The sequence below is a fragment of the Triturus cristatus genome, chromosome 2_2 (assembly GCF_964204655.1).
Source record: "Triturus cristatus chromosome 2_2, aTriCri1.1, whole genome shotgun sequence".
Classification (NCBI taxonomy): Eukaryota; Metazoa; Chordata; class Amphibia; order Caudata; family Salamandridae; genus Triturus; species Triturus cristatus.
The window spans coordinates 205,406,645-205,420,620 of record NC_140582.1 but is presented as its reverse complement, the minus strand read 5'-3'; the positions used below and the strand labels follow the sequence as shown (position 1 = coordinate 205,420,620).

General features: G+C 41.8%; 1 protein-coding gene across 1 annotated transcript in view; it reads left to right on the top strand.

Moving 5' to 3' along the window:
• The window catches only part of REST (RE1 silencing transcription factor), a 40,198-nt gene extending 30,878 nt beyond the window's left edge, over positions 1-9,320 (top strand). Inside the window, exon 4 of the mRNA XM_085641185.1 lies at positions 3,095-9,320. Within this exon, the coding sequence (XP_085497311.1) occupies positions 3,095-7,485 (4,391 nt within the window). The 3' untranslated portion in view covers positions 7,486-9,320. The remainder of the gene's footprint in view (positions 1-3,094) is intronic.
• Positions 9,321-13,976: the final 4,656 nt, after the last annotated feature.

Sequence of the window (13,976 nt, the reverse complement as noted above, 5' to 3'; positions counted from 1 at the left end):
TTGCGGTACAGACCCTGCTACTTTCCTCCATATGACTTTGAGTTGCATATGCCTACAAACATATTGGCATCAGGTGACACAGATTCTCCGCACCACAACAGCAGTGAGTGAAGGCCTCCATTAAACAGTGCTTGTTGGGAGTCCTCCCAACGCCAAAAAAAGGGACCCGGGTACGGCACAAGTTTGCATTCCTGGGCCTGGTTCTGCCAAAACGTTGAATCGCAATACACTGGATCCAATCTAACACCCCCCCCCCCTCCCCCTAGATAAATGGAGGGAGAACATGCGAGAGTGGGGCATGGCTGAAGTGTTGCCTGAGGACAGTGAGAGTGGATGAGAATGCAGAGGAAGACCTGATGGCGTTGGGACAATAGCTGGAGAGAATGGTGCTCTCGACAGACCAGAATGAAAGTGAAGTAGACCCTACACAAACCCAGAACCACACCCCAACTGCACCTCACATAAGGAATGGGAACAGCCCTCTCACCCAAACGTAAATGCACAACACACCAGTCTCCCCAAAGGTCAGGCCCTAGACGATTTTATATACATCATACATGAGTTGGGCGCTGCCATCAGTCGCTGCCAGTCTTTATTTAACATAATTTCTCTTATTAACAATACTGAGGAGCATTGCTATGTACATTGAACTGCTCGGGTAAGAAGTTGGGCTGGCACACAGTCAATGGCTACAACATGTTTAGAAATTGTACCATTGCAGGTGATATGCGAACAGTTCTACGAATTGGCAAGTCATAATTTGCTCTTCATGGTTTGTCAATGACGTACTGTAGCATGTATGCGACGGAAGTGCAGTGTGATACTGTGCAATGTCCTTAATAAAGACAAGTAAAAAACAAAACTTTGTTGCACTTCAGTGATGGGACCCTTTGCTACAATCACTGGAGCAGACTGCTGCAAGATGTATGTATGGTGCCACTGCTTTGCCAGTCAACTCACCACAGAGAGGAGACCGGGTTGCCCAAACAAGTGCCGGGGAGCGCAGCAGGTCACCTATGCTTGGTAAACCAGAGTGCACACCAATCAGGAAAATCCATACACTGACAGACATTGGCGGTGAACCTTTGGCTAACCGAGTTTGGAGGAACACTTTATCAAATATTGCATTCCCTGCACAAGGGCTGAATATTAATTTGCTTCGGACTTACCTACTGGTCACACATGGCTCTGAAGTTCCTCAGCAGTGACATATCCTGCACCTGAGCTTTAAATGTGATTACTTCTATATTTTCGTTCTGCAGAGAACCCCATTGTCCATGCTTGTAGATTCCCTTGCACTGTATGTTTTGACAAACTTTGGGCTTGATATTACTGTATTTCACCTTTTGTGATGTTGAGTTCTGACTCTGTCCCCTACAGTACCTCTGAGAGGAACCTTTGACTGCTTGTCCTTGCGACCCTGAAAGTCATATGCAGACTATGTACTTTTCCCAGTTTGCAGAGCCATGGAATAGCCCCATGCAAACGACCTCAAGCACAACAGTTGGATCCCGTCTGACCTGTGACCCGACCCTCCCCTCCAGCCCGAACAGGGATAACTCCTATAATGTTGCCAGCGGAATCACATAAACATGCACCAGTGGTTGATGCTGTGTGATAGGTTGTGAAATTCTAAGCTGCGGAGTTATTCCTTGGAGAAAAAATATTTGCCATATTCCACGTGGTCATATTCAGTGTAAATATAAATATCCAATTGGGGCATCTCAATAGTGACGTTGTAGCACCTTTTATTTAATAACTATAACTCTCAGTGCCTGGTGAAATCGAGCAGTGCATCACTCTTTGTCCTTGTTTCATTAAATATTAAGTTTGTTTACAGGCTTACCTTTCAATCAAGCGTTCGCGTTGTAAATGGCACTGTTTTGGAGAGCAGGTTCCGGAAACACGGCTTATTACTACACGGTTGAAGCTGGATTGTTATCAAAGCAGCGCCATTAGTGTCCCTGCATTTGGTGTTTTGGGGACTGCGATATAATTTGATTTTTCATTTATATATGATAACCTTTGAAGAGGCGTGTATACTGGTTAATGTACACTTGTTTTTAATTTGAAAAAGAAACACTTCTAAAATGTATTTTTCTATTAATTATTTCTACAGCTACTGCCATTTTCTTTTAAATGTATAATATTGTATGTTCTCTAATTGTATAGAATATAGTTACACAACATTTGTTTTGAGGCTGTTTATCTTGCTTCATTTATTTGCACTCTACCACTTAATACTTGAAAACCTCTGTGAACTTTACATATTTGCACTGTGATAATCTAGTTTCACAAACTCTTAATTTCTGTCTCTCTACAATGCATTCAATGGACCAGTTGGGTATGAATTCAGTTTGGTAACCTAGTATTGTGTCTATACTGGTAGGTATTGCTAGATAAATGTGACCCTATGTTTGCTGCCTGCGTTTGTTTCAATTTCTTGGTGTTGTCATGTGTATATTGTATATGTACTGCTTTAGAATAACTCACTGACTCAAATTTATCATTTTTTAATTCTGCCCAAGTCAATAATAATCTTACGATATTGCCTTATGCTGGCTTGTGGAAAAATGATTTACTCCTTATTAGAGAGCAGAAAGTACACAAATGCCTTCAATTCAGAGGCTGTGGCATAGTGTTTAAAAACAATTTTGCAAACATTGGCAAATTAATATAAAAGCAAGTCTGTGTCCATTCTCTGTATGAATTTCGGACACCGCAGCAGAGTGACAACCCTATTGGCTGCCACATATGGTTACCATAGATTATGTATGGTAAATATCGCACCTCTGAAGGTCTTGCACTAACTAGGAATCGCCCTGATGGGTATGAAGCACTGAATAAACACAGTGTGCTGCTGCAGAATACAGTTGTATAACAAACTGTGCAGTGCGGTCTGTTGACCTGTAGGTCCATACTAAATTACTCCCAGTTTGCAGGGACTCTTCCAACTGTGTGATTTCATTATTTGAGTCAGAATTTGATTGGCATGTTTTATGTCCCAGACAAAGTGCATGTAATGACTGTAATTTATCTACGTTTACACTAGATCAAACTACACATGGTGACCAATATTTTTGTATTTCCCTAGGTGAGAAACCTTTCAGATGCGATCAGTGTAGCTACGTGGCATCGAACCAGCACGAGGTAACGCGGCACGCGAGGCAGGTGCACAACGGGCCCAAGCCCCTGATCTGCCCACACTGCGACTACAAGACAGCGGATCGAAGCAACTTCAAGAAGCATGTAGAGCTTCATGTCAGCCCTCGGCAGTTTATGTGCCCCGTCTGCCAGTACGCCGCGTCCAAGAAATGCAACCTGCAGTATCACATCAAGTCCCGGCACTACAATTGCTCCTACATCACGATGGATGTTTCCAGGGTGAAACTGAGGACGAAAAAAAATGATGCAATCGGTTCAGATTCTGCTGTTAATAAAAACACTGAGAAAGTGCAGGCAGAAGTGGAAGATAATGAAAAAGCTGATGAGCCCCCACAAACTGAGGAAGAGCAGAGAAGTTCGAAAGCGGAAAAATCGACCTCTGAGGACTGTGCGGAAGAGTCTACCACCAGAATTCGCAAGCATGTTGCCAAAATCAAGGGTGTTGCTGAAAAAGCGAACAAGAAAAAGAAAGCGAAGTCAGTAAAAACAAAGTGCGTCAAAAATAAGGTGGATGACGATTCTGGTTCTGTGGAGGGTGACCAACAAAAGGCAGAGGCCGAGTCTGTTTCTACGAAGGTGGATAGGTCAAAAGCAGAGGTGGAGTCTATGCCTACAAAAGGGGAAAAGCGAAAAGCAACAGTGGAGTCTGTTCCAACGAAAGGGGATAACCGAAAGACAGAGGCTGTGTCTGTTTCAACAATTGTGTGCACCCAAAAGGCAGATACTGAGTCAATTTCAACAAAGGGTGGTAAACGGACAACCCAGACTGAGTCAGTCTGTACAAGGGGAGATAAGCGAAAGGCAGAGAGTGAGTCTATCTCTAACAAGGCAGATAACCAAAAGGCAGTGGCTGGGTCTGTTCACTCAAGTGTGGACACCCAAAAGGCAGATACTGAGTCTATTTCAACAAAGGGTGGTAAACGGACAACCCAGACTGAGTCAGTCTGTACGAGGGGAGATAAGCGAAAGGCAGAGAGTGAGTCTATCTCTACCAAGGCAGATAACCAAAAGACAGTGGCTGGGTCTGTTCACTCAAGTGTGGACACCCAAAAGGCAGATACTGAGTCTGTTTCAACAAAGGGTGGTAAACGGACAACCCAGACTGAGTCAGTCTGTACGAGGGGAGATAAGCGAAAGGCAGAGAGTGAGTCTATCTCTACCAAGGCAGATAACCAAAAGACAGTGGCTGGGTCTGTTCACTCAAGTGTGGACACCCAAAAGGCAGATACTGAGTCTGTTTCAACAAAGGGTGGTAAACGGACAACCCAGATTGAGTCAGTCTGTACGAGGGGAGATAAGCGAAAGGCAGAGAGTGAGTCTATCTCTACCAAGGCAGATAACCAAAAGACAGTGGCTGGGTCTGTTCACTCAAGTGTGGACACCCAAAAGACATATACTGAACCCATTTCAACAAAGGGTGGTAAACGAACACAGACTGAGTCAATCTGTACGAGAGGGGATAAGCGAAAGGCCCAGGTTGAGCCCTTTCCAACAAAGGGGGATACGCGAAAAGAAGCAGCTGAGTCCATTCCAAGGAAGGGGAGTAAACGAAAGACAGCAAGTGACTCACGTTCTTCTACAAATGGAGACAAGCAAAGTGCAGATGCTGAGCCAATTTCAACAAAGGGGGCTAAGGGGAAGACTGAGGCAGAGTCTGTTGCATCAAAGGGTAATAAGCAAAACAAAGAAGCTGAGCCTATCTCTACCAGGGCAGACAAGCGGAAAGCAGAGGTTGAGTCTGTCTCTACCAAGCCAGATAAGCGAAAGGCTGAGTCCATCACTACAAGGGGAGAAAAGCAAAAGGCAGATGCAGAGTCAATTTCAACAAAGGGCGATAAGGGCAAAGGAGTGGCTGAGTCTGTTTCATCAAAGGGGGTTAAGCGAAAGTCTGAGACCGAGTCTATCTCTACAAGGGGAGATAAGCGAAAAGCAGAGGTTGCGTCTATCACCACTAGGGCAGATAGCCAAAAGACAGAGGCTGAGTCTATTTCATTATGCGCAGACACCCAAAAGGCAGATACGGAGTCCATTTTAACGAAGGATGATAAACTGACATCCCAGGCCGAGTCAGTCTGTACGAGGGGCGATAAGCGAAGAGCACAGGTTGAGCCCTTTTCAACAAAAGGGGATATGCCAAAACAAGCAACCAAGTCCGTACAAAGGAGAAGGGATAAGCGAAAGGCAGCATGTGAATCTGTTTCTACTAAGGGAGATGATCAAAAGGCAGAGGGTGTGCTGGTATCAACAAAAGGGGACAAGCAAAAGGCAGATGTAGAATCATTTTCAATAAAGGAGGACAAGGGAAAGGCAGAGTCTGTTTCAGCAAAGAAGGATGGACGAAAGGCAGAGTCCGAGTCTCCCACTACAAGGGCAGATAAGAGAAAAGCAGAGTCCGAGTCTGTCACTACGAGAGGAGAAAAGCGAAAGTCAGATGTGGAGTCTGGCACTACCAGAGGGGATAACCAAAAGGCAGAAGCGGCTTCTAAAAAGGCGGAAAAGAGGAAGCCTGCGACAGTCTCTATCGGGGTGGATAACCGGAAGGCAGAATTTGACTCGCTTTCTACAAGGAGGCCTAATAGAAAGGCAGAAGCAAAGCTCATGTCTATGGAGGGGAATGCACTGAAGGCTGATGTTGAGTGCACTTCACCTCTAGAGGATGAAAGCAGCCTACCAATGAAAAAGAGGATAGTGGAAGAAATACACCATAACACTCATATAGTTCAAAAGAAGGAAAAGATGGTCTTCAAAAAACAAAAATGTAGTCAGAAAAAGAGCAAAAAGGAGAATTTAAAAAATACACGAGGCAAGAAAATCAAGATCGCCGCCGGGAAAAAGAGTAAGAAAATTGTGGTCCTACAGAAATCTTCTGTTGGAAAGAAAACCCAGTCTCACGCATCCGAGACCTCTAGCAGTCTGGTTAAGGACAGTGAACTTGCTGAGGTGACACTCCTGCTAGGGAGCAGGTGCACACTTGTGGATAATGTGGACCAAGGTATCCACTGCCAGATGTCCGAGCAGACACTAGAGGCAGAAACTAATGCTCAGCATCAGCTGGATGCACTGGAGATGAACAGGGAGGCTGCCAAACAGGGCAGCAGTATAACTAGTCCAAAAGATCTCGCCCCCAACTTGACTGACATTCCTCCTTTTGTCACTCTAGTGGCGCTGACAGAGGAGCAACCAAAGGGAGCTCGAGTGGAAGAAGAGCGTGGTAATGAGCTCCTCGAATCGTGCAACGGCCCTCAGTTAAGCCAGGCCAGGCCTTATGAACATCTAATAAAGGACCAAACTAGTGGCATACAGCAAAATGAGGGAACCAAAATGCGCACAGAAGAGCAAGCAGGAGAATCGGAAACAAGTAAGGGGCATCACAGTAGTGATATGAGAGAACTCGAGGTACAACTGGATGACGTGGAGATTAATACAAGGCAACACACAGAGGGTAGGGACATTCCTTTAGAACTCGCAGGGCAGAATGCAGATATCCTCCAGGAGCCTGGAGAACTGCAAAGTGGTGATTCAGAAACTGTGACTCTGCAAAAGAGTGAATCTGCGATGAACATGGAGCCACAGAATGACAATGCAGAAATGAATGCAGATTTACAGAGCGCGATTCCAGAAATGCAGGACACTTCTGAAATCTGTATAGAAGTGCCTAAAGACCACTCTAAAATGCACACAGAGATGCATCCGGGCAGTGTATTTGGCAGTACACAAGTGCATGTAGAGCAGCGTAAGGAGGACACTGACAACCAGGCAAAACTGCAGAATGCAGACCTCAGAATGCCTGTAGAGCATCGACTGGCAGACACTGAGAATATAGGGAAGCAAAGTGAGGATACAGGTGTAGTGCGACAACTAGTGCCATCTGAAAGATGTGTGGCAGAACAAGCTCAAGGCTCAAATCCAGTAGAGGGTTTGACTAATGCTGTCCCTTTCACGGAACCAGATTCCCCAGGCAAAGCTGGCCCGGCTGCCTGCAAGACCGTGCCTGTGCCCTGTTCTAGTAAGACAGGAAGGACTGTGTCTGTGGAAACCGAGGACGATGAAGGAATCCACAGCCACGATGGCAGTGACATCAGTGACAACATCTCCGAAGGGAGTGATGACTCTGGGCTGAACGGCGCCTCGTCGGTTTCTGAGAAAACCGAAAACAAAGCTACTGCATCAAGTGCAACACAAAAAAGTGCAACCAGGGAACATTTTGTGTGCATATTTTGCGATCGTTCATTTAAGAAAGAAGATGAGTATAGCAAACATCTAAACCGTCACCTGGTCAATGTGTACTACCTGGAGAAAGCGGCAATGGGGCAACAGTAAGCCGCTCTCAGATTTGTGGCATTGTTGCACTTCCTGTGCCTCCTGCAGTACATTTCTGTACAAATCTTTGTAAACCGTATGCTTTGAGCATAGTTTACTCAAGTGTGGGGGTTGACTGATAGGATAGGGAAAAAATATTGTACCACAGGATGAACATTGGGTTAAATCCAGGATCTCTAATGTAGAGGGATGGCCCCAGTTATGTATTGTATCTCTGAATGAGAGACAAGTTAGGAGGTGTAATAGCATTTGTGCTCTAATGTACTATTGTGACTCTGTATATATTTTTTGATCGCTCAAACCAGTAAATTATTTTTCAAATCAGACGTCTGTTTTGGGTGATAAGGTAGACTGTGTCAGTGCTTGTTTTTAAACGTACACCCACCTATGTATTCCTTTAGCAGACATTAGCTCTCTGATTATTTGCAAATGTTTTGTTTAGGTTAAGTCGCTCCTCAAACTCGCATGAAATAAAGTTGGCTTCAGTTGAATGAAGTGAGCACTTTGTGGGAATCTTTAGCAAGGTGGTGTTCTGAGGTGCTTCAATAATTAGCAAACGGGGTTAGCGTGAACTTGATTTTTATTAGCCCCTAAAATGTTGCCAGAATTCATAGACTTTGGTTTCCAACTATCATCAAATTCCCTGGTTCGATTATTGTTTCAAAACATTCACGTGAGCAGGGCATCCCCTTTTATTCTGATTATTTAAGAGGGTTCATTTGGGGCCATCCGTTTAACTGAAAACAACTGCTGTTTTCCTTAAAACGAATGACATGTCCAAAAGTTCTGCAGTTAGAAACCAGAGAAAAACTGCACATGGCAGAAATGCAGTCTCCGGTTGCTTTACTTTAGCTTCTTCAATTAAACAACTGTTTGAATACTGTAATGCTTCTGGCTTTGGTCACTTATGCCTCGGCTTTAAATGCTGCAGAACAGAATTGGATCTGTGCACAAAAGATACAGTTTTATGCAGTTTCATTTGTGCGGGCCAGAATTAAAATCCTTGGCGCTATGTACCTGGATGAGTGAGCTTTTGTGAACCTATTTTGTTCTGTTTGGTGCTTCAACTGTCCTATTGCACATTTGAGTTTTATCTTTACTATGCAGTTTAATTAGTGTTAGCCTTTATACTGTACTGTGTTTACACTTTATATATATATATTTATATATCCATAAATATATGTGCATGTTTATTCTGTATGTGAAATATTATTTTGTTTTGAAAGGTCCAGATTGGTAGTTTACCAGAGGTCATTGAATATGTATTATTGGTTATACTTGTGCTATTGTAATATAAAAAAAGAGCAAAATATATATCTGTTTGCAAAACACACAAAAATGGATGTGTCGTCTCTGCACTTTGAAGCAGACTTGTATTTGTTTTAGAATAGAATACGTAAGCCAGCTCGTGGGCGAGAGAACAGGGCATAGAACACACAAATTAATAGGTTCTATGTGAGTGCAGAAAACCCAAGACTGGTGCCCATGCCAGTACTGTATTCCTATTAGCAACTGTGCTCTTTGTGAGAAGCTCTGTTCCTATTCTGAACTTTGTGTGAACGTTTGACATAATTTTAAGAGGCCTGGATTGGAATCCTTACACCGTGAGTTGCATAGAAGCCCAAACTCACTCGAGAATGGGGAAAAAAGTGAATCCCTGCTATTAAATAGTCTTTCTGGACTGGGGCATTACAGCAGCAGTTGAGAAATATGCATATTCTAGTTTTATTATCTTTCCACTTCCCCAGTCTTTCTCTAGTTGGGTTTTACAGCTGCCGCAATGGCTTTTTCGGTTTTTCTCGATTACCATTATGTATGTTCTTGGTAAATGTCTCCACCCTTTTATCTAACTATAAGAAACTAGCATTTTTAAAGGAAAGGTTCATATGCAGCCCGGCGAAGGTGATGGCCAAGTGTTTAACCCTTACTTTCTCTGACTGCAGGTAATCCCTTAACACTCGAACGAATTTGAGATTATCATTTTTTAATCTAGGGTTGTAGATTAAGTGTGAGGGAAATTCCATTGGGTCTGGGGCAGGCGAGGAAGGAATGACGTGCAGTGTTGAGATTAGAATATGATTGCTATATACCTGCTGATCTGAAAGTATAGCCTATTTACTTTATTTGGGGGGAACAAAAATTGCTTCAGTACTCTGGTAGTCTTAACTCGTTAGATGTTCTGCACTTTTGCATTCTTCCTCTTCTGTAACATGGTTGTTAATGTGCCATAAACATATATATATATATATATATATATATATATATATATATATATATATATATATATATATATATATATATATATTTTTTTTTATCCAAGTACAGATTACATTTTTCTGAATGTGTTATCTATATATTTTTAACCCTCTGGTGTAGGGCAATATATTCCCTTCGAGTACATAAGTGTCATGAGGTTCCATTCCCCAAAAATAAAATGATATTGTAGATTCTGTAAGGACTCACACCTGCTCCTGCCTTGTATTTATAGTTGTAGTAAATTTAGTTTCAATAAGATATAAAAAATAATGCATATGTGACACTGCAGAGGGCTAGCAATCGCTTTGACAAGCGTTCTCTCCCATTTTTTTCTCCAATCCGGAAATAGGCTCTTTTTGATTCCTTACCGTCATGGAATAATAATGTAAGTGTACATCAACAAAGGAGAGAGATTTTTCTGGCTAGCCCTCACTATATCTGTTTGTTGCAGATAAGGAGCACAAGCATCCTATGATTCTTTTTATTAATGAAATGCTCATGCTTTGCACCATTCGCACAAAAGGTAGAATTACGTTCACTCTATTCGGCTTTTCAAACATGATTGTACAGTGAAACAGTACAGTCCCTTAATGCCGGATCAGCCATTCAACCTTGTGTGCTGTCTTTGCCAGAGTTTGTGTACCTACCCATCCTCCTAGAGAACTTCTAAGCAATCTAAGATGAAACGTGGAAGTTCCGTCAGATTAGGCGTTGACTGAGAAAAGGCTAATATAAGGGAAATCCTCAATACAAGCTTCCACTCTATAATGTGTACTCTTGCTAGATTCTTTAGTGTAAATAAATAGTGGCATTTGTTGTATTTTCTGGATTCACCTTGCTACATACTTACGCCAAGTAGCACCTATTTCATTATAAATATTTAGACTTTAATGTGAGTATGCATAATAGACCAGTTCTTATGCAGCTGAAAGAATGCTGAATTGGTGAGAGGCGCAGTGCTTCTGCACATAGGCCAAAGAATTGAAGAAAATAACCTATGTTTTCTGCACTGCTTGTCTTTTGCAGTGCATATCGTTTTTTTTTTTTGTTTGTATAAAGATTTTTCTTGAGTAGTCTTTATCTTGGCTTTGACAATCACTGTAAATATAAAACGGATTTGTAACTTTATTTATGTTGAAACCTTTAAGAAAGAAAACATTTTCTTTTTTTGTTTTTGTTTTGTTGAGGACTTGTACTCCAAATGTTTGTATTACTGTAAAGCTTTTAAGAGAGATCTGTAAGAACAGTGCTATGGAGAGCTCTTCATGGTTCCTGAACTTATAGCCAAGAAAGTTTGTAGTGGGACCTCTGCTGACACTACTTAAAGGTTTTATAGTTGGAAACAGGCTCAGCATTTATATTCACTATAACCTTCTTTACAAAATTGCAACCATGTGCCTTATTAATATACTTTCTTTGTTCATTGCCATGTACAGCCTATCCACAGGACCACATAGTTCATTTGCAACGTACATTAGCAGTTGGAGTAGAATTATTGAACATTCAATTTGTCACCTAGGAATCCTTCTGTTTAACCAGTGCTAGTAAACTTTATGCAAAGAACAGTGCTGTTGTGCAGTTAAATGTTCTGTCCTTTTTGCACGGAGTCCAGTTTGTTCATACACTCATATGTAAATTAATTGACAAAATAGTTAACTAGCAAAATGACTGCTTTCAGAGATCAAATTCTGATACTGTGGGATTTCTATTTCTGTGTTTATTACAGAAAGCAGCAATTTGATGTTATAGTTACATTTATTGAAGGGATGTATGCATTGTGCTAGTTTCTATATTGATTTAGGATTTGTAAATGAACTTTTGAAGCAAATCTTCTTTGTGGTTGACAGATGTTCTAGTTCCTCGCTATGAAAGTCCTCATCGTCTTCCAGGGCTTGAGTATTTCTTGTAGTGTCTGTAACACAAATGTGTATTTATTTTTATGATGGTCTCATTGCTGCCTTTACCTCCTGGTGTAAGGTTCTGTGCTTGGATGGTTGATGCTTTGCTTAAGAGGCATCCCAGCGACATGCCGTCATATGTTCATATGCCCACGTGTTCAGTCTCAAAGACTTTGCAGTTCAGGATCCAGGTCTTCTTGCTTCACAAATTTCTGTACATATTGTACACGTGTAAATAAGAAAACTACCACTCCTACAAACAACACTTGCAACTCAAAGCTTGTAATTACCGTTCCGGACTCAGTAGCGACTTCTCCTGAGATTAGCGTAATTTGCTCCTTATAGTGGGCTACATGTATAAAATTGTTTAAAAAAAAAAAACGGTAATTCGGAGAACCAAATGGTGTTGCCACACACACACATCTGCAGACAACCACCTCTTAGGATGGTCATAAAATACATTTTACAATGCTTTGAAATCAAGTTTTGAAGCTTTTCAAGCAGTGCAATACTTGTTATTTTCTTAATTGTTATACCAAAGGTAATATTTTTGTCAACGTTGTAACTATCTGCTAGTAGTGTACACAATTGTACCATTTCTATGTGTTCTAGTTATTGAACAAATTGAACAAAAGATATCTAATTGTAAGTCCTGTTTTATCCTAATCACTGTAAAACTTTGTAAAATAAAACCACGCTGCATTGTATTAACCATCGACTGTACTTTCCTAATTCTAGATCTCAATAAAATGATACATTGTTTAATAAACTTAAATGGTTTAATCTTTTGTCCTAGTTGAGAAGAAACCAACTGCATAATGAATCGTACAAAAGGTTGATTAGGTATTGCTTTATGCAGGCTAAATGCAAATGACTGTGCCATTTACCATGTAATGTTTTATCAAAGTTATTTTTGGGTTTTATATTGCCAGATTTTTTTTTCTGTGCAACTTTTTAGGTCTCGCCTGACTCTCTGAATGTGGTGTGGCTTGCAAGACATTTTGTTAACTTGCAGGGGACTTGGAGCCCGCCCGTTGCTTATCTTTCTATTCCTATTTGCTGGCTCCTGATTGGTTAGTGCATGCTGGTTTCACTTCATTTATTTCTCCTTTCCATGGAGCATGGACCAAGTACTGATTGTTTTCTTTTCGGTCGAGCCTAAGCAGCGCATATGCTGTTTCTCGACATGCTTTATTCACACTATGTGCTTACAGCCCGCCTCCAGCTTCTGATTGACTTTTGTCCTTGTCTTTTGAAAAACTTTGCTTCTAATTGGATAAAGGTTTCTGCTTGTCCCACCTTTTTTCTTAATTGTTGACTCCCATGGACCGCGCGCAGGACTTGTCCTCTCCCACTTTGCTTTTGTATTTTTTGTCTTTGAGACTTTTTTTTTACATTGACATCGAGCACTTCCCACTTAGTATGGCACCCGATTCACAGCCACCGTGCTTCAGAGTAAAGCATCTCCCTTGCGTGCTTTTACCTATAGATGTTATGTGTTTCTATTTAAATGCGCTCAGCCGACAGCATTTCAATTCCCCAATGGGTTTACATAATGGGAGGTACTGCGCCCCACTCATCAACCCAGCAATGCTTTCCCGTGGTAAAGTATGTGATTAAAAAAAATGTACATAGGGCAAACTCCATCACAAGGTATCAGAGCCCTTACGCAAACATCAGTTGCGTATTTACTCACAGAGGGTGTTGAGCCTCCCGTAAGTACACAAATCGGTCAAGTCCTCGCGGCAACGTTGGCCATCTCTAGCCTAAACAACACATCCTCTCACGAGAGCAGTCCAGTTTAATATTGTGGCATGTTGGATTAATGCGACTTATGTATGCTTTCAAGGGAGGTATGTTGTTGGAGTTTTGTGTATTTTTCTTCACTTTTGTTTTTATTGCTGAAATAGACAGTGATGGACTTTAAAAAATAAACAAAAAACGAGGAACTGCTGTAAAATATTCTTTAATCGTAGGCAAATAGGGCAGCCGCTACCCAGAGCTGAGCTAGTTTGGATACAAAGCCAGAGCAAAGTGTACGAGGCTGAAGGAACTCCCAGGCATTGCTGTGTGGTGCGTGGCCGCACGAATCAATACGCTTATGAAACACCTCCATACAACTGTAGTGACTTCATTAGATACTACAGGATTAAGCATAGCGTTAATTATTTCTAGCAATGTGTGCACCTCTAGGGTGCGCTGGGAATCATGTTGTGCAATCTAAGGGTTCAAGCCCCAATGTGTCAAACAGCTAACAGTGTAGAGTTGTTCACCCCTTGGTGGTTGGCAGAGGGACATTTAGCCATAGCGCTTCTGAAGCCCGGTGCAACAATCTCT